The sequence below is a fragment of the Anguilla anguilla genome, chromosome 2 (genome assembly GCF_013347855.1).
Source record: "Anguilla anguilla isolate fAngAng1 chromosome 2, fAngAng1.pri, whole genome shotgun sequence".
NCBI lineage: Eukaryota > Metazoa > Chordata > Actinopteri > Anguilliformes > Anguillidae > Anguilla > Anguilla anguilla.
The window spans coordinates 27,443,207-27,468,389 of NC_049202.1; the positions used below are offsets into that span (position 1 = coordinate 27,443,207).

The 25,183-nt window shown below is 39.7% G+C and overlaps 1 protein-coding gene across 2 annotated transcripts in view; it reads left to right on the forward strand.

Annotated features, from left to right (window-relative positions):
• The window catches only part of LOC118221799 (angiotensin-converting enzyme-like), a 157,029-nt gene that overhangs the window by 80,775 nt on the left and 51,071 nt on the right, over nt 1-25,183 (forward strand). For both annotated transcript variants that reach the window (XM_035407189.1, XM_035407190.1), the window contains 2 exons: nt 11,480-11,671; nt 13,335-13,432. In XM_035407189.1, coding sequence (XP_035263080.1) covers nt 11,480-11,671; nt 13,335-13,432 — 290 coding nt within the window. The remainder of the gene's footprint in view (nt 1-11,479; nt 11,672-13,334; nt 13,433-25,183) is intronic.

Genomic DNA, 25,183 nt, shown 5'->3' on the forward strand with positions numbered 1-25,183 from the left:
GACTGCGCATGCTCCAGATAACAAAATTTAATGGATCAGAATCAGAATCAGAATCAGAATCAGAATCGAATTTATTGCCAAGTACATTTACACATACGAGGAATTTGCTTTGGTCAACACACCGAGGCAGCCATCTGCGGCGCCAACATGCGTATGCTTGTTTTGAAGAGAGTTGTGCGAGGAGATCCGCCGTTACCCACATTTATATTGTCTATCTGGGCATTCATAAAAATATTCTTTCACCACTCAAAAATTGTATTCCGTCATAGCAACAAGATAAACCTGACAATAGCCCTAAGGTATGCCAATACAGCAATGAAAACGCTGCTGACTGAATAACGAAATAAACAAAACAAAGTTTTTAAAAATGATACCATGTCATTCTACAGTCCATATCTGGGACTAAATATTGAATAAATATACAACCTTCCCATTTGTTTTACGCGTAGAGATGTCCCTTTTGAGACTGAGTGGTCATATATTGTCTTGGACAATCTGTTTGTGAAATACACGTGCATTTGTGATGCCTGGGTACGTTCCAAAATAGCTGTACGTAATACCACACCTGTTGTTTACGGCGTTGTTGCCCTTTTTAGTACAGTCTGGCTTGATTGACAATTCAGCGTAACCGAAAATTTTCTTATCATCGCATTCACTTACGCATTCGCTCTGTGGTAATGGAACTGGAATGGAGAGTAGATCGGGAAATGCGCATGCGTGGAATGCCAGACCGACGCGGACCCTGAACTGTAGTATGAATGGAACCAGGTGCGCGTTTGCGCGACCGGTCCAAGTCCGCAGCTGTCCGCGGACGCGGAACGCGGAAAGTATGAAGCAGCCTTCATACAGCAGGACAAACTAAATGAAAGATACTTACCAAATAGCAACACCTACTGTTAAAAGAGTACTAAAAAAAAACTTGTCTGTCCTAATTTTGTTTTTGTAAATTTGGGAAGTCATATCTCCCAAATGGGTCTCTTGAAAAAATGCAACACTACTCCCTTATTTCTTTAAATATGAAATCATAGGTTAGGTCTTGGCTTGTTTATAGAGCCCCCTAGTGTTCCAAACATACATTTTAAAAATATTAGAAACCATTTTTTATAAGAAATGTCTTGGTCTCATCTGAAGGATGATGTCTCCTCCAGCACTGTCCCCGTCACTGCATTGGGGCATTGCCCCCTACTGGCTCACAAACACCACTTCCAGCAGCAACTTAGCTTTCCTAGGAGGTCTCTCATTCCAAGGATTAACCAAGCCCACACTAGCTTATCTTCAGCCATTCAGCCAGAGCAGGGTGCATGGTGGTATGGTTACTGTTATGGTGCTGTTATTGGTCTCCTTAAAGCCTGATTTATACGTTGTCGCACGATCCTTACGATGAGTGTTGCATGAATGACGTATTTTCAATGGGAAAAAGTGTTGCACAACACTCTTTTCAGTGTCGTGCACCTCTAGAATTTTATGTCGCAGAACTTCAAACTTTGTCACACAGTGTTGATTGAACAGCCAAATGGAACTCCGAAATTCATGGTCATGGATATGTCATTACTTTCGGTTTATCGGAGTGACAGACTGCCTTCTTTTTTCAGTTTGCATCATTTTTAAAAAACGAAAGTTGATATAAAATTAATTCCTCCCCTATTTCTCTGTAATTTCAGCGGGCGCCACAGTGTTTTCTCAGATGTAAACATCAGCAGTTTTGCATCTCGTTACCATAGACAACAGAACCCTCTCCACAGCCATTTTCCGAAGTGTAAGGGCGCGGTCACACATTGTGAATATTCGCATCCCGTTCATTTCCATTCTATGCGAGCAAAGGGGCGAATAAAACATTCGCTTCCGGTGGTGAAGGAAATTCGCATCTTCGCTTGGAGTTCAACTTTGGTGAACTTTGACCGGCGAATTCGCAGCCTCAACCAATAGCAAAGAAGTGTGTGTGGTTGACCCCACTTGGCTGTAATTGGCTGTAGTTTTCTTAGTGAGCCAGGATGGAGGAGACTTTGATTTTTGCTGTGTCTAACCAGCTGGTATTGTAACATCTTGCCCATGAAAACTACAAACTGCCCCACAAGAGAAATGTTGCCTGGCTGGCAGTGAGTCAGGAGACAGGCAATGAAGGTAAATAAATGGAAAATGTATCAATAACATCAATTCATATTTTGTGGTATTTGTTAGCTAGCTTAACTTGGCTAAGCTAGCTAACAAATACAACTATAACAACTGTACACATTTTCCCGTCGCAATCCCAAGAACCGCTCATGTGATATCACAACCACTCAACAACCACAACCACTCAAATGGACTACAAACCAGCAAACTGATTTCCATGTGCGTCACATCCTGCACTGCCCACATTCAGCACGATAAGATACGAATTTTGCCTCGGCAGGCAATGGTCATTCGCCTGCATTAGCATGTGTGACCACACCCTAAATGCGAAACGTCATTCAACACTTTCATTTTTGTCACACAACACTTGTCGAAAGGTTTGTGCAACAAAGTATACATCAGGCTTAAGAGTGGCAGGATAGAGCAAGGCTTTTTAGCCCCAATTTCACTAAGGCACTTCCTAGCCTCACCAAACCCCATATTTGCACCATCGCTGAAAAGTCCAGGTAAAAAATGCTGGGGCCCTCATATTTCAGATTGTTGCCCTGCTGCACACCGTGCCATGTCCAGCACTCATTACTTGTCAGTAAAGTGATGCAGTCATATAATGACTGGTTGAGGGTATTAGCTTGCATTTGGCTTGGATGCTCGAGAGCGGTGTGGCATCTTTAGCTTCAGTGCTTAAAAAACAGGGAAGGCACTTTTCAAAACTGCACTGGCCAGTCTCCCTCAACATTTTCTGCTAGCCCCACAATACCAACATTAATTCACTTCTATTTTCAAAGTCATAAAGATAGTCTGTTAGACTCTGGATCTTGCCCAGTTTCTTCGACCTCCATACTTTGCTCTTGCCATCACTCTAATTCAAGTGAATCTTGGTCTCATCTGTCCATCTGTCTCTTTTTCCAGAACTCTGCAAGTTGTTTTATGTACTTCGCAGGAAACTTCGTCATCCTGTTTTTTTTTGCGACTGAAGTCTAGTCGCTGACACATCCACTCCTACATCCTAAAGTGTTTCTGATGTAATGGACAGGTTTTCGGGGTTTTTTCTTCATTTTTTTTTCTCATCCTGATGGTGAGATTTCTTCGGTTATCAACTATAGAGGTCTTCCTTGCCCTACCAGGACCTTTGCGATTACTGAGCTCCTCAGTGCTCTCCTTCTTCTTAATGTTCTAAACAGCTGATTTGGGTAAACCTAACATAACATGATGACGGGAACAGCCCATCCAGCCCAACAATGCTTGTCTTTTTTCTGACTAAATTAGTGCTGAAATTACCTACAGACTAGATAGTATCTGTGTTACGACCCCAATAGTCAAGGGGAATATGAGAAGGGGTATTTAACATAAAAGGATTATTGTGATGTAATCTGGGGTGGATGAACCGATGGGAGGACAGAAAACAATACACAACAATTGGTATGTGAAATAAGTTTAGTGACAAAGTGCAAGTGAAAATGTTTACAAGAAGGTAGAATTTACAATGGGTATTTACACTATTTACAAAGATGCACTGCTGGTTGCATTCACACTCACATTCAAAGGAACCGGATGAGCGATGCCAAAAGAAAGAACAAAGTAAACTCAAACCAAGCTAACTCAATTGGAGTAAACTGCCTAACTATCCAATAAAAATAAAGTTCAAACAAAAACCCTACTTTTGACTAACTACTCTAACTACCCAAAACTAAACATACAGGAGGTGGCATCCACTCCTAACCTAGGGTGTTTAGACAATCTAATACCTATGTGTAGCAAAATGTGTAGGGCCCCTTACCTAGTCCAGTTCCACATACCACACAAACACACAAAGTTGGCAGCATGAGAAAACTACAGTACAATAAGGCTATACGAGACAATCACAGCAGGCCAACAGCAAAACAGAGAGTAAGAGAGTGAACCAGGAAGTGACATGGGTTTTTAGAGGAAGAGGGCTTCTGATTGGCTGCTTGCTTCAGATTGGTCAGCCAATGGGTAACAGGAATCTGGGCAGCCAATGGGTAACAAAAAATCTGGAATAGAGTGGCAAAGTGGAGAGGGAGGGAGAGAGAGAGACAAAAGACACAAAAACACATGCTGGATCATAACAATCTGTATCAAGCCTAGTCTTGAAAATCCCTAGAGTTTCTGCCTGTATTACGTGACCTGGCAGGCTACTCCACACATTGACTATTCTCTGTGTGAAAAAAAATCCTAATGTCTGTATGGAATTTACCTTTTGCTAATTTCAATTTATGTAGCCTCGTTCTACTAACATAACTCAACCTGAAGAATCTCTTGTAGTTCACATCGTTGATCCCCTTTATGAATTTAAAAACCACAGTCAAATCACCCCTGAGTCTCCTTTTACTAAGCTTGAAGAGGTTAAGCATCTTAAGTCTTTCCTCATAGCTTTTATCTTTCATACCACAAATCAATTTGGTTATTCTTCTTTGAAGAGGCTCTTTTTCCAGAGCCTCTACATCTTTCTTGTAGTACTGTCCCCAGAACTGCACACAATTCTCTAAGTGGTCTAACAAATGCATTGTATAAGATAAGTATAAATTCCTTGGATTTATACTCAATACTTTTAGCTATATATCCAAGCATCCTGTTGGCCTTTTTTACTGCTACAACACAGTGCCTAGAACCTGAAAGGCTTTGATCAACCATTACTCCTAAATCTTTTTCAAAATGAGCACCAATTCCAATTTTGTTCCTCCCATAAAGTAATCTTGCCCAATGTTTCTAATGCCACATGCAGAACTTTATATTTGGCTATATTAAATTTAATTTGCCAGGTTTCCACCCACTTCTGGATTTTATTTTAATCATCTTAGATTACTTTAGTAGAGTCCAAACTATTAGCTGGGCCTCACAGTTTTGTATCATCTGCAAATTTGACTAATGTACTTTCTATGTCCCTCTTAAGGTCATTGATATAAATGAGAAAGAGCAGTGGTCCCAGCACCGATTCTTGTGAGACTCCACTTCCAACAGCTCCCTGCTCAGATAATATCTATTACATTTATTTAGCAGATGCTTTTAATCCAGAATGATGTACAAAAGTGCATATCATAGTCATTGGAACAACTACAAAACACAGGTTTGATAAGGTACAATACTCATTTTGTACAACTATTAATAGCCAAGAACACAGTTCAGTTCACACAGTGAACATTATTCTGACCTAACTTATGCCAAGTCAAACTAGGGGGAAGAACAAGCGACAATATTAGGACGAAAATACAAATTACAAAGTGCTGGGATGGGGGTACATGTAACATGAGTGCCATGAAAGGAGGGATTTTAAGTGAAATGATTCACAGAGTGGTGGAAGTTAGTCCAGGTATAGTCTGAAGAGATGCATCTTCAGACCACGGCAGAAGATGGTAGTGAGGGAGAGGTTTGAGGAGGGACAGGGAGTTTGTTCCATGACTGGGGAGCTAGGGTGGAGAAGCTCCATGATCCCTTTACTCGGATGGGAGGGGGTGCAAGGCGCCCTGCTGCTGCAGAGCGGAGTGGTCGAGCAGGCATATAGAATCATGTCCTGTAAGTAGACAGGGGCCATCCTGTTGGCTGCAGTGTACGCAAGGGTCAGGACTTTGAACCTGATCCTGGCAGCGACTGGTAGCCAGTGGAGAGTGACCTCACCAGAGAAGTGACGTGGGAGATCTTGGGAAGGTTGAAGATGAGTCAGGCAGAAGAATTTTGAATCATCTGTAGAGGCTGTATGGCACAAGCTGGCAGGCTTGCAAGGAGAGAGTTTCAGTAATCAAGGCGGAAGGTCACCATAGCCTGGACTAGCAGCTGGGTGAAGTGCGTAGTCAGGTTTGGGCAAATCCTCCTGATGTTGCACAGGAGGAGTCTGCAGGACTGTGATGTTGCCTTGATGTGCTCCTTGAGGTCCAGCTGGTTGTCCAGGACCACCCCCGGGCTCTTGGCAGAGTGAGAGGCAGTCACTGTCGTGCCATCAACCGTGATTGAGAGCTCACGTAGTAGGGAGGTCTTGTCTTGTATATCCCTCCTACTACTACTCTTTGTGTTCTACCCTATAGCCAGTTCCGAATCCACTCTGAAATACGTCCTCTAATTCTTACTGTCTTCATTTTACTAACAAGTCTCTCATGTGGTACCTTATCTAATGCCTTTTGGAAATCTAAGTAGATAATATCATACACCTCATAATCAAAACACTTGGTAGCTGCTTCAAAGAGTAGCAGAAGGTTTGTCAGACATGACCTTCCCTTACAAAAACCATGCTGGCTATCCCTTAGGATGTTGCTATTTCCAAGAAATACTTCCAACTTGTCTCTAATGATAGATTCCAGTATTTTACATGTAATGCAAGTTAAACTGACAGGTCTGTAGTTTCTTGGATCAATACGGTCCCCTTTCTTATATATTGGTGTTATATTACCTTGCTTCTAGCCATCAGGTATTTCACCAGTTTCAAAGGACTGTGTAAAAATACCTGCCAGTGGTTTAAAAATGATCTCAGCTAACTCTTTGAGTACTCTTGAGTATATACCATCAGGATTACATTACATTACATTACATTATAGGCATTTAGCAAACGCTCTTATCCAGAGCGACGTACAACAAGTGCATAGGTTTCATGATGTAGAGGCGCAAAAGAAACACTAGAGTGAAGTAAGGATCGTAGTGCCAGAAGTGACCACATCGATCAGGACTCCAACGCTGTAGAGTAAGCTTGTTCAGCAAGCAAGAATCCTAGATCTAGAAGGATCTGCTGCCTTGTTTGTCTTTAGCTTAAGTAATTCATCCAGTACTTCTTTATCCTCTATTTCAATATCTAATAAGACATTCTGAGTACTGAATATGACTTCCAGTCTATTAGTAACCTCTTCTCTAGTAAAACTCTCAACAAAATAACTATTTAAGGCATCAGCAATATATTTATTCTTAGAAAGGAATGCTCCTTCTCCATTCCTGCTGCACCAGATATCCTCTTTGACTTTCCTTTTCCTACTAAAGTATTGAAAGAAACATTTAGGATTACTTTTAGCATCTTGGGCAATTTGCCTTTCGAAAAGCCTGTTGGCTTCCCATAGTTCTTTTTTAACTTTAGCACATATTACAATGTTCAGCCTTATCAGTGCTGTCATATTTATGTACATTGCGCCTCAAGATTAACCCTTTTAAACCAACCCCACTTTTCATTCACAGTCCTGCAGTTAAGAAGTTTCACCAAGTCAATATTACTTAAATTTTCTCACATCCTGTTGAAATTGGCTTGTCTAAAATAAAAGATTCTGGCCATAGAGGAGGCCTTGTTAATTTGCCATAATACATCAAATCTAACTGCAGAATGCTTGCTAGTCCCAAGTGGCTCAATTACCTCTATAGCCGCGTAAGTAAGTTCCGGGGACTTTATTTTACCCGCAAAAAAGTCCCTGCTGGGGGGGTAGTACTTTCCAAAAGTACTGGAACTTTTGGGGTGGGGCGCAAGCGCTGAATATTTCTGATTGGTCGATTACTCGCAGTATTTTATTTCAACCGCCTTTTTTAAAAATCTGCGGCCGCAAACCGATTTATTTTCATAATAATAACTTGAATTCAAACTTGTATGTTATGTGGCGCAGTAGCCTACTTTTGGTTATAGCCTGCCAACGTCTTGGAACGGATGAGAAATTAAGATTGAGGATTATAATGTGTGCTCGTCTGTTCTTTTCTTGCTTTAGTATTCGTTTTATAAAATGTTAAGAATTCGTGCTGGGACAGCATATTACGTACCAAAACATTCAAACAGTTTAATTCGGTTGCTGAACATTTTCCTCCGGATTTTCTTTGTTAGTCCGTTATAATTGACTCCAAACATTTGACACAGTTACATGAGGTATGCGGTAGTTCCACGTAATTTACATTGGGGATACAGTAAAAGCAAACTAGAAATCACCTTCCGAATTTTTTGTCAGGGTGAAATAACAGGTTAATTCCAGTAATTGTCCCTTTTGCTTTTTCAGACTGCCATAATTTCACTCTGCGATTCTTCAATTCCACAAAAAGACCAGGAAGACTAGACATGGACTCTATTTATGCATGGTTCGCATCTGGAGGGCACACTTCGTTGCTCCGCTAGCAGTAACTTTCAAGAAAAGCAAACGGTGGCCGTACCACTGCAATATTAATTTAAATTTGCACGCAAGTCCGAGTTGTCATTCTATTTATTCTTGTCCTTTTTGCGATTAGCCTATATTGGAAATGACGATAAGAGTCGAATTAATCAATTCAACAGCAAATTGTTTACAACGTGTGCATGTTTTCTGCTGTTGTTACCAGTTATTTGTAGAATGTGAATGCATTCTGTCGTCTCGGATGTCAAGACATGAAAGTGAATGTTCGCATAAAAACATAATGAATGTGTTTGAGAGGATATATAAAACAGTTACAATCTGTATATTAGCCTGTTATATCCTGTTTGTTGCATAGCAACGGTCCAATCGAACTACCAACGAGAGTTTTGCTTGACAACGGTAAAATAATATGCCCAAACAGCCGCAGAAGAATATTTCAATTTCAGGTGATTAAGTCAATAAAAATCAATAAATACTAAAGTAACCATATAGTCATTGTTGGTAACCCGTTGTTTAAGTGGAATAAACCCCTCCAGCTGTCCCGGTTATTGGAAAATAATGTACTTCGGTGGTAGTATGGGGTTACAGAAGAAATCATAGGACAGATGGACCGACGAGGACGTTGCTTTTACATACGTCAGTGGACTAATCCGCCTAATCATCGTGGGTCTTTAGACCGCGGTGGAAACGCAGACAACAATGGGCTGAAGGAACCTTTTAGTTCCTCGAAAAGTAGTTCCTGGGACTAAAAGTTCCGGGTACTTTGGGTGGAAACACGGCTTATGCTACAAATTCTGTCCGGATCATTACATAGCACCAGATCCAGAATTGATTTCCCTCTTATGGGCTGATTGACATACTCTGCCAAAAAAGGTCATTTATAACATCTAAAAATTCTTCCTCACTTTTTCCTTGTCCTGTCATCATTTCCCAATTAATAGCAGGGTAATAGAGGCCACCCATAATAATGTCTCACAGTCCTGAAAAGCTTGTTTTATTTTTCCCAAGAGCGTTGAGTTCACACTACTGTCTAAAGCTGGTGGCCAGTAACACACTCCTACCATAAGGCTCTTTCTCTGTAATCCCAACTATGTCATAACCCCTCCTATTTATAGCAGTCTCAAGTTCCAGATTGTTTATATTTCTTGCATTTAAGCAAAGACATTTCAGATTATTTCTACAACCCATCAATTCCCGTTCCGTCACTTCCCGCCATCCCAAGACACCCTTACTACAACTTTGCTTTAATAAGACTTCATTAGTGTTCAGACTATTATATGAAAACCTGAGAGCTTCCATCCTGGCAGTCTGCACTTCCCTACCCTTTTCACTTTCAGACCTTAAAGGACATGCCCTATGTCCCTAAGGTTTGCCCTATGACAAAACATCATTGTGCCCAAAAATGGGAGGGGCTATATATAACAAGTGCAGTAATTTCCACATGGAGAATCCAAAATGTATAAAAATACCAGGTTGCCACCCAATTTTTAAATTTGAAATTGTCCCATAAATAAGAATATAATGTTGCATTCTTATTAAATCAATATGGGATGCATTACACATTTATGTCATGATTAGAGGTTGCCTGTAGCAGTGTGCCTTGGTTTTCAGTTTGCCTCAGAAGTAAATAGGAACCCCAATAAAGTTCCAGACTTGTAAAATGAAGTTCAGGTACTTTACTGGCTTTATAAAAATATAAATATAGCCATACTACTTACAGCCATATAGCCTATCTCTCAAGGCTAATGAAGAAATAAAAGGTGAGCCATTGACATCAATCGTTTTATCTTAAAAATTTAAATATTTAACTGTCTTGTCACAAAGTGTCCTTTAATAAACTTACCAACCATGGAACTACATAATGCTCTTATCAAGTGTCTTTTGTATATACAAAAATACGTTCTATACTAAAGTTAACCACAAGAGGAAGCCAGTTGGCTATGAATAGTGCAGAACATTCACTTTGAGGGTTAATTTGTGCCCATGCATGTGCTGTAAAATATTCTATGATATTGAGAAGTTGTAGACTATTGGTAATTGTTTTCCTTTATGAGGTAGGCTACAATAGGCTACATGTAGGGGCTCATATTTCCTGTTTTGCAGAAATAGAGGACGGAATCACAGAATCTGGGTTGAAAGGCAGAATTGACAAACCGGAACGCCACAGTATTGTGTAAATTGTACAAATTGCATTTGTTGCTGTTGAACATTGGGGCAGTTATGCCATCTTGCCAAGTTACGCCTTGGCGGGGCGGCATGCCCCATACTTATACAGCACCAAGAGTTTGCCACTTTTCAGGGTTCCCCACAGAAATAACAGCTACAGACTCTCAGCCCTTAAAAACATTAATGTCGGTACATTCTGACCCCATTTCAACAGACAGAATTCATTAACAACGTCACATGTCCACATAATAAAGCCACAAACTAAGGGGATTTTGCGTTTTCTCCTTCTTTTTCCCGCCTCCGAGCCCACAAAGAATATGTCTCTGCATTGGTCATTTTACGTACACCAGCCAATCCTTCACCAACACCAGCCAATCTAAAGGCCGCATACACACGCAAAATGGGCATATCTTTTTACCCAAGACAATTGCCAGTCACTACAGCTAGTCACTTCGTGGCTCAGTGGTAACATCGTGGTCCACAGATCGTTCAGTGACTTGAAACTATTTACAAAACATTGGGTAGCATTACTTTGGAATACAGTTTCTTTAATTTCGGTGAAGCAAGATAGTCTATATAGTTTCTAGAACAGTAACTTGGTGTCATTTTGATATTAATACTAGATATTAGCCAATTTGAAAGAATGAGTTATAGACAGTGCTTTGTTTGTGTGAGTAACTTGGCATTTTTCTATGTTGAAAATGTGTTTATTATGAGATTTGTTTACTTGTGGTGGGACCGTTTGGGAGGAGTTCAGTGGGGAGGTGGGGTGGTCCCTACCAAGCGATCCTGAGGTTTTTTTACATATGGATTTTATAGCCTATTTTAAAACTAATGTTATTACTGTTATTGACTTTATTTTGAGTAGATATTTGATGGAGGTGTAGTTGATACAACTACACCTGCTAAATGCCTGTAATGTAATGTAATGTAATATACCCCCCTGTGATAATTATGGTTATTTCAACTATTTTCTGCCACTTGACAATAACTTTTAAATGAGCATACTGTGCACATGAAGAATACTACATAGTCACTGTTCACAGTATGCTAAGATTAGTATGCTTTTTTGAACACATGGTTTAAGGATTTCCATTTCCTCATGTCATACCTGTCTTCCCCAGGCTTTGCAGACACTGGTGACTATTGGCGTTCATGGTATGAGTCACCTACCTTTGAAGATGACTTGATGAAACTTTACAAGCAGGTAGAGCCCCTCTACCTGAATCTACATGCCTTTGTGCGCCGTAAGCTCTACAATCACTACGGACCCAAGTACATCAACCTCAAAGGCCCCATTCCTGCCCACTTGCTTGGTAAGATGGTTTAAAAAAAGCCCTACACAGTAAAATGTCTAGTGTTAATTCAACTCTAAAGCCGGGCACCCACCGCACGCGTAGCGTAAGCGGCGCGTAAGCAGCACGGCGAAGCAGCATGGCGCGGCGTGTCGTGTCTACACGTGTTCCGTTTGTGTCGCACAAAGGCTTGGTTAAAGCTCTATATTTCTAGTAGCTCTCGCATTCTGCAGTGGGATTACATTTTGTATTTCATGTTTGTTCACGACTGTTGATTATGGGTTAAGTGAATACTTGGTGAGACCTTTTTCAGTTTGTTAATTTGGTAATATTTCGTTAACTCATGTAAATACGTGAGAAAATAAACGCTTTAAAGAATTACCATAAACTTAAATTACAACGTAGCCTACATAATAATCAATCTCAAACTGTATTAATTAATTGCTTGGTTAACAAGCGTGCCAACTTTATGAAGAATATGTAATGATCATAATAATAATAATAATAATAAATAATCCGTAATCAACCATTTGGAATTCCCGCGTCGTCTTGTCAAAAACATTTAAATGATCAGATTTAGTAAAATTAGCTAATCATCAAAAAGATAGCGTAACAGTTTAAACTTGAAGGGATATGAACACCACAACGCCATGAATACTGGAAGCTTTGAAGTACAAGTGCAATAAAGGCTTGCTTACAACTTCATTTATAAAATAGGTGCATTGTCATCAGCAAGACCACTAAATAATCTGATTTTTTAAAGTTCTGTGGATTATCTTATTTTTATTAGCAGGCCCTTTTTGAAAGCACAGCGAACGAAGACATCAAAGTCAAATAGGCTGAGCAATGGTTGGTTAAAAACTACCTTCCAACACTTTGAGCTAACAAACCGCTGCTCAGTGCATTCACTTCTACATCATTCAATAGGCTACGTCTTTCTGTGGTGTATTTTCAAATGTATTTTGCCTTTTTCCCAGGTTCCATTTTTTTCTGCAAGGACAATGCAAAAATGAAAAGGCTGGTATTTTTTAGCTGCTTATAAAATATCTGGTTTTATCTTGTTCTCCACTACTGCAAGATGGAACTAGGGACACACCCCCAGTAATATAAGGATGAAATATAAATCAGAGCATGTATACCTAGCATTTTAGAGCATATTTCTGTGTGTTAAACAGGTTATGATGCGTGGCAAGCCGAAAAATAGAACAGAAGCTAAAAACTATGCTTCAGTTCGCTTGTGTCGCACAAGTTTCGCACTAGGTTAGCGCCGCGTTTGCGGCTGGTGTAGAGGACGTCGCCCGCAGCAGTTGTAATAACAGTACTTCAACTACGCGCGTAGTACGCGCGTCATTTTCTCACGCCCGTTACGCATGCGGTGGGTGTCCGGCTTAACAGAGCACATACGATCCTACTCTGGACCAAAAGTACTCTGTGAGAGTTGATTTAACACTGAAAATTTTACTGTTTGTAGCAAGCCTGATCTAACATAAAACCCATCTAATACTACTTTTCACCTTATGCCTATCAGTGCAAAATGCCAAAATGTCCTATTAGACATATATATTACAAAGTACATGTAAATTGGAATCATGACAATGCAGGACACCTCTGTACAGCACAGTCCTACTTGACTGCTCTGTTAGGCCTTATTCTAACTCTCAGATGCTCTATTATTCTTCGATAGGAAACATGTGGGCACAAACCTGGAACAATGTATATGATATGATGATCCCCTTCCCAAGTAAACCCAATGTGGATGTCACAAATTCCATGGTCTCACAGGTGAGATTTCCATTCTTATAATCAGACAGTGCAGGAGTAGCTTTACATTTTTTTTAAAGCCTCAAGCTCAACCAGTTCAGGACTGAAGTAATGTCTGTCTAAAAGACAGATTACTTTAGATTCAGATCCAATTTGTCTTGCATCATCACGTTCATCTTTACTGCTAAAGCTGCAGCAGTGAGGTCAAGTTGTGGTATTGTAATTGATTTTACCGGTGCAACCCTTGCTTTGCCAATGATGAAAGTGCGGTGTGTGTGCTTCTGATGTGTTCTGGAGACCAGGTATTTGAATGTCATACCTCTTTTTCACTTCCATTGACAAAGTGGCGAAGTGGTCCCACCAAAATCGAGTGACTTCAAACATTTTGTCTTCTGATAGTTGGCCAACTGATGTAAACTTGTCGCCCACTGTTGCCACTGCTGAGGCTGAGCATCTGGCATGCTGTCATTCCATGCATGCTTTATTCTGCAGAGCGCCCGCAGAATTGACTTCACTGGGAGATGAGTGGGGCTATAATCCAAAGTAGGTCATAGATATAATAAGTCACTATCGAAAGTACTTCTCTTCTTGTCAGTGGCTTGTTATGAATAATTCATTTGCTTTTTTTAAGAAAATGCCAATTCTGTAGTGGCCCTCGATCAGCCTCACCAATGGTGTCACAAAATCCCAGAATTGTCTATCCTCAATAGACATTTCCAATTTCTCAGGCAGCTGAGACTCAGGAAAGTAATATTTCATTTGTTGCTGAGTGAGTTGCTCTAGTTTTGCCATTTAGATTCTATTTACTGTTACTTGTGGCCACTCTGTCTCCTTCACTGTTTTTCTCTCTTCTCTCTCTCCTCTCTCTCTCCTGTCCACATCGTTCTGTTGTGGAATGTTTTTGACTGAGATCTCTACCTGTGAGTAAGGGGGGAGTTCCAAAAAATTTGTTCTCATCCAATCTGCTGGCTTCAAGCCCCAAACATTTACCGACTGGCAAGATTTTTTCCCTGTTACCTTTAGGTCCCTCACCAGCTCCTTCATACAAAAGCGTCCTGTACTGCCTGGATCTATGTGTATGTTTCAGCTATTTATTTGCTTCTCACAGACCTGACCTTAACTGGAATAATCAAAAGTTCACAGGCTGCTTCGCTGGCTCCACTAGAACCACAAGTTTCACTGTCTGTTGTGGGAGAGGAATTTGAGACTGGTTATTTGTCATTCCCACTTTCAACAGTAGAGGAAGAGCTGATGGAGTTCAGGATAGCAGGGTGTTTTAGAGAGCATGTTTGACAGGTGAGCCTTTGCTAACAGCCTTCACTTAAATGTCCCTGCGACAGGCATCCTAAGCACAAGCCCTTTGATTTCAGGAAGCCAAGTTTACTTTGTGTAGCTTCTGCTTTTTAGGCTTGCAGAATTCCTTTTTTCCCCCTTTTTATGGCAGAAAAGACATTTTTTTCCACTTGTGTTGCTAGTATATTACTTATCCTTCTTTACTTGCTCTTTGGTCTTTTTCTCCTTGAGTCTTGGAGAAATAACTCTTTGTTTTTAGCTTACTGCCATCCTTTCATAGGATGGGTTCTTACACCCCCGTTTTTCCAGTTTTATTGAAATTTAAGCAGTAATGACCTGTGAATGACCTGAAATGGTACAAAAGTAAGTGGTAAACTGCCAGAGGTTAAAAAAATAAGTTTAGGTTACCAAAAACCGAAAAATAATGTATATTTCAGAGTTATAAAAAAGGCTTTTTTCATGGAACAAATAATGGGTTAACAACTTACAGCTTTTCTGCAGCAATGGAAGTAAATCATTTAAAGATTATGCAAATAATTCATACAGGTGTCCCAACTTTTATTGATTATTTACAAACCTTCTGTCTGTATAAAATCAGTGTTGGAACAGACTGTATTACTGCACCCTCTGAAGCATTATTTGGGCAATATTGCAGTGCAGGAAGTAGTATATTGCTATCATAATGGCGAGAAAAAGGCAATTAACAAAGAAAGACAGACAGACCATACCCTTTAAAAGTGTAGGTCTTTCCTTTAGAGAAATTGCAAAGAAAGCCAAGGTTTCAGTGAGTACAGTTTCCTACACTATCGAAAGGCACTTGGAAACTGGAGTAAACTTTGACAGGAAGAGGTCCGGAAGACCCAAACCACAACAGAATCAGAATACAAGTTTCTGAGAGTCAACAGCTTGCATGATAGGCGGCTCACAGGACAACAGCTTCAAGCACAGCTTAACAGTGGTCGAAGTAAGCAAGTCTCAGTTTCAACTGTGAAGAGAAGACTTTGAGTTGCAGAATTGACAGGTCGAGTGGCAGAAGGAAAGCCATTGCTAAAATGGCTAAATAAGAAAAAGAGGCTTGCCTGGGCCATGAAGCACCAGCAGTGGACTACTGAAGACTGTAAGAAAGTCTTATGGACTGATGAATCAAAATTTGAAATCTTTGGTTTATCACGCAGGGTTTTTATACGCCTTCAAGTAGGTGAAAGGATGGTTCACTCAGTGTGTGACACCAACTGTCAAACATGGAGGAGGAAGCGTGATGGTCTGGGGCTCTTTTGCTGGATCCAGAGTTGATGACTTGCACAGAGCGACTGGAACCCTGAACAAAAAGGGCTAAGATGGACCATCTCTGGGTGGATGCTGAGAACAGTGTGAACAAGATCTTGTGCAAGTAGCCAAAACAACCAATGGCGTCTTGGGAGCTTTGTGCAGCATCAGCCACCACCAAGTTTAATGTATGAGCTGCACATGGCACAAATAAAGCTCTGGGGTTTATTGGCAGCAATCTGGCCTGTATACCTTTCCTTTTGCCCCTCATGTTTGCGCTGTTGTCATACAACTGCCCTCTGCAGTCATCAAAGGGTATGTTCAGGTCTTCCAGCCTCTTCAAGATAAGAGCTGATAGCTCTTCTCCTGTTGAAGCTTCAGCTTCAAGGAAGCCCATAAAGTAAGTGTTCCTTCACCTGTGGCTTGTTCTCTACTGACACAGTCCTGATGACAACTGATAGCTGCTCTGTGTGGCTTATGTCCGGGGTGCAATCCAGTATTATTGAAAAGTATTTGCAGAGTTTGATCTCACCTACCATTGCCTCCATGATCTTTCCACTAATGGCACTTATCAGTTAATTTTGTATGGTTTTTCCTAGGTAGGTTGTCATGTTCCCTGTTCCACTCTCAAGCCTCTCTATATGTTGCTTTAAAACAGGATCAAATTTAGCCATTAGCTATACTTCTTTCAAGAAGTTGCTGTTGTTGGGGTGGTAGAGTGAGTCTGTGGATCCTCTCAGGGCCATATTTCTCTCAGCAAGAGACTGGATTATCGCCACTATTCTTTTCAATACTTCACGCCACCTCTTCCTCTCTGTCTCAATGAGTGCCATTGCCTGGCTGTCTGTTGTTTGACCAGTTTCAAAGCAAACCTCAAATTCTTTCCACATCTTCATACTTCATACTTCATACATGTGACTTCAAAACCTGGGTGGCATTCTTCCAATCATTCATTCCTTCACAAATCAGCTTAAAGTCCTTCTGTGAAAACAATTTACAGCAAAAGCAAAACAGACAGTTTTTTTCCTGAAGTAGATAAGCCAGCTTCTAATTATCTTCTCACCATTGACTAATGTTGAGTAAAAGTAATGATGATGGGAACTCTGTCCATCCTCTCTTTTAGGGAAAATATAATCCCTCTTGACAAGGTCCTCTGGTGACTAATTCAGTCCTCACATTATCAAAGAGGGCAGGCCTGTCTACAGGATCCAGAGGTGGTGGTTTAACAGACTCGCCAGCAACAGAGATAGATTCACAGGAGGAAGAGGAAGAACCTGTGGTCTTCCCAGCAGCAATTGCTGGCTCTGTTGAGGTAGATGAGCAGCTAGGGGCCTCTTCAGCAGTAATCAAAGTAGAAGTAGACAGAGAGCTTGAGGTCTTTTCAGAATAAAGTTGAGAAGAGGTAGATGGAGAGGTTGGCTTACCTTGTTCACTGGGAGCTGGTTGGTTTGAGGTAGATGGAGAGGTTGGCTCACCTTGTTCACTGGGAGCTGGTTGGTTTGAGGTAGATGGAGAGGTTGGCTCACCTTGTTCACTGGGAGCTGGTTGGTATGAGGTAGATGGAGAGGTTGGCTCACCTTGTTCACTGGGAGCTGGTTGGTATGAGGTAGATGGAGAGGTTGGCTCACCTTGTTCACTGGGAGCTGGTTGAGATAAGATAGAGGTAAGATAAGGAGAGGCTGGAGTCTCTTGTAAATACTTCATTAGAGAATCTATTAGAATATGGAAGATACTAGACATGAGCCTTTAACACAAATAAAGACACCCACACACCCACACACACAAACACAAATGCAAATGTTCCTTCACTCAATAGGTTACACTCACTAGTTAATAAAACAAAGGGTTAAAGAATTTTAAAATATGAAATATGTATCTAAAGTAACATATATACTGAATGTGTAGATGATACATTACACTATCATAATGGTGTCTGCATTTTTAATGCAATATGAACAATAGGCTTGGTATATAAGGATATGTAATACATGAGGAAATGCAATACATTCTATATTTCAAATACTCTACATGTGTCAAATAGCCTGCCACTCATTCCCAAGAACTTGTGCACTGTGTACACACACACAGGCATGCACACACAGGTAGACAGAAAAAAAAGACACTGTCTACAGCCTGAAATCAAAGGCTACTGCAGGCTACTGACAGCTATTTAACTAGGCAAAATCTTACAGTGCATGCACCCGACAGTGGGTTTGGGAAGAGTGACGCTCTCTCCTTAGTATGCAAATTATATGTAAATCACGCACTCCTTGTCCCTCCCCTCAAACCCCTCCTCTCTATGCCAAAACGGTGACAGAAAGTTGAAACTGATAACCAGTCAAACAAAAAAAAACTGACATCGTAAAAAAAAACAGTCACTGAAAAAAGACAGATATGAAGAAAAAATCTGGATATTGACAATGAAAAAAACATCATAATGCAAAAAATGTCAAATTAAAATAAGATAAGAAGATTGTAAGATTCTAATTTTTTTAATGCCTGTGTTTTATTTTTCAGTGTAACTTTTTTTAGTGCCAGTACAACTTTTTCCCAGTACTGGTGTTTCAATGCCAATGTTTCCTTTTTCAGTTCCGGTTTTGTTTTCAATGCCAAATTTTATTTTTGATGCCAAAATTTTTTTTTGATGCCAAAATTTAACTGTCACAGTTCTAGCCCCATAGACTCTTACATTGGTGATGTGTAATATTGAAAAGTTTTCCATAAAAATCAGCTCATGCTTGAGAGACTTTGTTGGACACAACTGGACAGTTTTACAGTATGCTCTGGTCATTTTACAGTACATCTGATCATTTGTATAAACAAGAAATACCTCCGGTCATTTGTATAGACATGTAAACAAGGGACAATAAATGAAGCCTCCAAACATTTGCATTGTTTTTTTAAACATTAGTTTGTAAAATCAACAATTTCAACTCTGAATCAAAAAAATATCCGAATCACAACGATTAACAATTTTGTTGCCAGTAGAGTAGTCAACAATAGCATACATTTCCTCCACAAATCAATTTGTCTCTGTGACCATAAAATCAATAATATTTCATGAAAGAAGATAAATAAAGTAGTCCACTGGCTCACCGCTGCTATGAGACCCAGTTCATGACCCTCTTCTCTCACACAGTTGTTGCCTCTCTCCCACTCCCCTTCATCTGTTACATGGTTGTCACCTCTCTCAAATGCTTCATCTTCATAAAAACCTTCCAATTCCTCCTCACAACCCACAGAACGTTGTTGTGGTGAAAAGTCGAAACATCGCATAGGCATTCAGGTGAAAACTCTGCATTTGTGAAAGCTGATTAGGATGTAGCCAGTCTATATTCGGGTAAAACCTGAGCTATATTGGTGTTAACCTATTCTATTTATGTAAAAATGTTTTTCATCTTAACTAGATTTCCAACCCTTTATATGTCTAGATTCTGGATTTTGCTTGCTGCAAAAACCCAGAAAACTCAACCTCACTGTCATTATCCCAACTGAAAGTTTGCTGTCTTTCCACTATTGTTAGCTCCTATTTATAATGAAAACATGTTCACATATATGCAAAAAGATATAAAAAAGGTGCAATTAGTTTGCTAATGCTGTTAACAATGCCATCCAAGTGATCGACAGGAGTGCAGTGCAGTTGCCTAGCAACAGAATAAAAGTTGTCTCCAGCACCTTTTAAGAGTAGGCTTCATAAAATCTAGACAAGATACCTTTTGAAGCCTACAAAGCATGTCCTGTCTGATGTCAGCCTAAGGCATAGTTGTATAATGATATCTTTGTTAAAATGCAAAGACAGATTTTTTGTTTATGGGTGTACTGTTTTATATTACAAACAGGCCTACATATTTTCAGTTTGATAGCTACTGTGTTTTTCTTATTCCTAAATGTTTTTCAATAATTATGGGCATGGGCCTGTTTTCAAAGCTCCCTATGCAAGGGTGTAATTCGGGGAGGGGGAGGGGATACAACCCTCCCAATATTACCAAACAGGCTAAATAACCCCCAAATAATATAGATTGATGATAAGAAAAATAATTAGATATAATAGAAATGGAGATTCCATGATGTCAATGGGATAGGCTAAACTGATAAGTAAGGCTGGGTTTTTGTCACAGAAGTTGCAGGTGCCACAGATTCTGTGACTTTCCCCATTTTTTGCCATTTCTGTGATTTTTTGGTTCTGAATGGTAACTGGCAACTTTAACCAATCCCCCAAGTGGTCCCCCGGTGTGTATAGATTACTCAACTCAGACATTCATTGCTCCTGCAACCTAACTATGAGATGAAAACAGAACCTCTTTGTTCTAGATTCATTAGTAGACAATGCCGAATATGCCGAGTTTTGCATCGCCACCATTGTCGCGCTGGTTGTTCATTTAAGAAGCACCCCTCCCTGCAGTCTCATCTGCCACTACACCCCCCACTCATCATACACTGGACAATAGTGTCTTTCTGGGCATTCATAAAAATATTCTTTCACCATTAAATAATTGTACTCCGTCATAGCAACAAGATAAACCAAACAATTACCCTAAGATATGCCAATACAGCAGTGAAAATTTGGCTCACTGAATAACAAATTAAACAAGACAACTTGTTCTAAAATTATACCATGTTATTCCACTGTCAATATCTGGGACTAAATATGGAATAAATATACAAACTTACCAGTGGTTTTACTTGTAGAGATGTCCCTTTTGATATTGAGTGGTCATATATTGTCTTGGACAATCCGTTTGTGAAATATATGTTCATTTGTGATGCCTGGGTACCTTCCAAAATAGCTGTGACTGGCAATGAATCTATCCAATAGGTGACATTCACTCTGTGGTAGCAGTAAAAGACACTGGCAAAATGTTATTGATTAGTTTTGACTTATTTTAAGACATTATTATTGAGGGCTTCTGAGCATAACTAAGCCAAATGTTTGCTGATAGACTTAGCTGACATAGTTTTGTGGAGTAAGTCAGGAGATCGTTGACAACAACATTGATTCTTGGTCTCTGTCTCTATCTACTGAACACAGATAAGATTTCTTTGTTGATATGTCAGTGTTACTGCTCAAAATATTTTGGTTATGTATGTTATTTTTGGAATTGAGTGTCTTTAAATAGGTTAGTGGAATTTTATAATGACCATATTTCACACTGTAACAAGCATTTGGTGGTAGCTTCAGCAGGGTTTGTGTTTTATGTAGCCGGAACATTGCCAAAATGTGGTGGACGGGTTGAATATTGTTTTAATGTCATCCCATCCCCATACTAAAAACATTTCATACTGTAGAGTACAGAAGAACATACGAGAGTTAATGATTACACATCTAGGTACTGTAACACATTATGTGATGATGTTTTTGCATTTGTTTTTGCATTGTTCTGATTATCAATGTTTCATCTTAAAACTTAATAAGGGGCATATTCATATGCTTTATAATGGATATAAAGCATTTTATTCATTTTTGGATAGATTCTGGATATGTTTCTGGACCCCTAGATATTTTATACCACTGTACTGACGGAAAGCTTGTAATTCCCACTTGAAAATGATGCATGAGCAGCTAGATGAGTTTCTTGGGTCAAAACAGTTGATTTGTAGTGAAATACGTGATTGTGTTATGATTTACAGCAATGCATAATTTAAACATTTTGGATAGATTTGGAGACACTGGGTACACTGCTGACTTTTTGTTTGATAGATTCTTTAGTAGTTCTACATATCCACTCTTAGATTTTACGCACTTGTGACAAAGGAGTTTTTGATCCAGGACATGTATAGTTTAACCTGTTTTATAAATGGGATCATTCAGTATTTTACTGCAAACTAAAAAGAGCAAATTCATTTTTGATGTTTTGCCTTGACAGCTGCATTTTATTGTGGCAATTTATTTCTTCCATAGTTATGAATATAAACTAATCTAAGTTAGTATTGTAAATGGTACAAATATTTTGCTTCATTTAAGCATTTAACAAGTCTCTGTGATGCTCACATCGGGAGTTATAAAGCTTTAAATAGGGTACCACCTAACTGGACAAGGACTGGCCAGATTTGGCATGTGTGTGAAGGGGTTAACATTGTCTACAGTGTTATTTTTATAGACGTACACATTTTAAGAATAGCCCACTGACAAATGCTGGGAGAAACAAAGTGAAACAAACAGGCACCCATCAAATACTCAAACCTCCTAATGTACAAAGTATCGTACCAAAATAAAGTTTCAAGAAATTAAAACTGACAGACAATAACCGTGTTTTATTTTAGAAATGCAATTTTCAGGGAGGCCTCTTTGAAGCATCTTTGAAGTACTTCTTCTGACCACTTTAGCGTCATGCTTCAGCTCGTAGCTCACCATAGAAAATGAGTTTGGGTAGGTGCTCATCAGAAATTATACAGCCTGCCTATCTGAGTTGTGTTCACCTTAGCATTGTGGAGATGCTTGGCATATTTGAGCACTCAAGGACACTGTCTTGCCAGTGAATTTTTTAGGAGCTTGTGAAGACACGTAAAACGGAATAGGTTGAGTTTCTTTGCATGCCTCTGGTTGACAGTCCATGTCACAACTGGCATACAGAAAGATGGTAAGGATAATGGCTTGGTAGACTTTTCTTGGTTTATGTGCTTAATCTCCATTTCCAAACTGTTGGGTGGAGTCTTCTCCAAAACATACACTAGCCTTAGTGAGTCTGGCATCGACTTTTGTTTTATTTTTATTTAACCTTTATTTAACGAGGAAAACCCTGATTGAGATCTCTTTTGCAAGGGGGACCTGACATAAAACAAAAAGTTACAATGTTACACAAGACAGTAGACAAACAATTTATAGACATCAAATGGAGAAAGGTGACAGCAGTGTAACAGTAGTTATAAATAGTGCTGAGGTTAAAAACAGGAGCATATTTCAGGTACAGAGTCATGAATTACATGTTTGAATCAGGAATTAAAAGTATTTTGTCAAGTTGAAGATTTTTTTGAAGATTGTTCCAACTGTACGGTGCAAAATATCTGAAACCCAGCTTTCAAAATTCAGTAGGATGAGGGAATTTGAAGAGTATCACATCACTGGGGCGGAGGTGATAATTATCTCTATTTCTAATTAGTAGACCACTGCAGTAAGAAGGAAATAGGCCAATTATTGTTTTTTATAAACGAATATATAGTAGTGGATCAATCTACGCAGATGTAATGAAGACAAACCAGACCATTTAAATAGCAGACAATGATGGGTTAATGATTTAGCAGCTGAAATGAAGCATAAGGCACTATGGTAAACTAAGGCATGTAAAGTAGAGGAGGAAGCATGTATGTAAAGTTTGTCTCCATAGTCCAAAACTGGTTTTTTTTTTTTTCTTTATGTAGCTAAAATGAGTTTCCCCTTGATTTTATAACTAAAACAAGATGACTTCATCACCAACATTTGTGCAGCAGGATGGCGTGCTACTCAAGTAGGTGAATCTGTCCACTGCCTCTTGGTGGGGCTATCTGGAGCAGGTTGGATCATGACCTCAATCTTCTTTGTACTGATGGTGAGTCCAAAGTTGTCACAGGATTCAAAAAACAGTTCCACACTGGACTGCATGTCTGACTCATTCCAAACAATCAGTGTACAGATGTCTACAAACAGGAAGCCATGCAGTCTCTCAACATGAACTTTGGTCTTGGTTTGAAACTGTCATAGATTGAAGAGCTTTCCATCTATTATGTAGCATGGCGGATGTCTGAAAGCATATAAAAGCACATTATGTCTGCTTGGTTTGGTAGATGTTACTGTTTGCATTGCTGTTTCATGCTTTGCAGCCCTACCCTGCCTACCCAAAAGCCTTCATCATGGCACATGGAATGGTTAACTGGAGAGAATCAAATGATCTGAAAGCAGCATGTGTAGACAGTAAATAGACACACTGTACTGTATATAGAAGTGGGAAATGTAAACCGGAGCAAGTCCATGCACAGATTTAAAAACTAATCAAAGCACATTAAAATCTATTCTAAAATGGGCTGAGATCCAGTGCAGTGATTTTTATATTGGAGTAATATGTCTGCTGTTCTTTATTTTGGATAGCACTCTGATAGCAGCATTTTGTTGAAGTTGTAGCTGACCAGTCGTTTTCTTTGGGAGGCATTACAATAATCCAGGTGACTAGTAATAAATGCCTGCATTTGTTTCTCAGTGCCATCCTTGGAGTGAAATGAGCTGGCCTTGGATATATTCTTAAAATGGTAAAAGGAAGATTTAGTAATGTTTCTGATATGTGTTTGAAAATTCAAATCTTTGTCAAAAATATCTCCCAGGTTTTTAGCTTGAGGTGTAATTGTTAAAGATAGTGAATGTAGGTATACCATCATGGTATCTTTTTTTGCCCAATTACTAAAATCTCCATTTTGTCTCTGTTTAGTATGAGAAGTTTTTGGTTATCCAACTATTACTATCTGAGATACAGTTTACCAAGGTGTCGATAGGGTGAAGGCCATCTGGGGCCACAGATATGTATTATTTGGTGTTGTCTGCATAACATCCATCCATTATCTATACCCGCTTATCCTGAGCAGGGTCGCGGGGGGTGCTGGAGCCTATCTCAGTGTGCATTGAGCGAGAGGCAGGAATACACCCTGGACAGGCCGCCAATCTGTCGCAGGTGTCTGCATAACAATGGAAGTTAATATCATGCTTTTGGATAATGGTCCCCAGCGGTAGCATGTAAAAACTGAATAACAGTCTGAGGATTGACCCATGGGGCACACCACATGTGATATTTACTCTTTGAGGGGAGGATTCACCTACTGAGACAAAGTAGTCGTTTCTAGTCAAGTAAGAAACCATTTCAGGACCAACCCACTGGAAGTTAAGGTGCTGTGATCAACCGCATCAAAGGTGGCACTCAGATCCAGCAGTACCAAGATGCAAGGTTTTTTGGCATCCAGAACAACTCTGAGATCATTCACAACCTTAGTCAGAGCTGCCTCAGTGCTGAGCTTGGCACAAAAGCCAGACTGAAATTTCTCGAAGATGAAGATGGAGTTAAGAAAATCAGTTAGTTGATGGAAAACCAGCTTCTTGAGTACTTTACATGAACATCAAATTGGAAATTTGCAAGAAATTACTGAGAGGTGGAATCTAAGGGTACACTTTTTCAAATTCGGTCTTACTGTTGCACTCTTGAAATTAGTTGGAAAAAAGCCAGATTGCAATGACTGGTTTGTAATATATAGAAATTG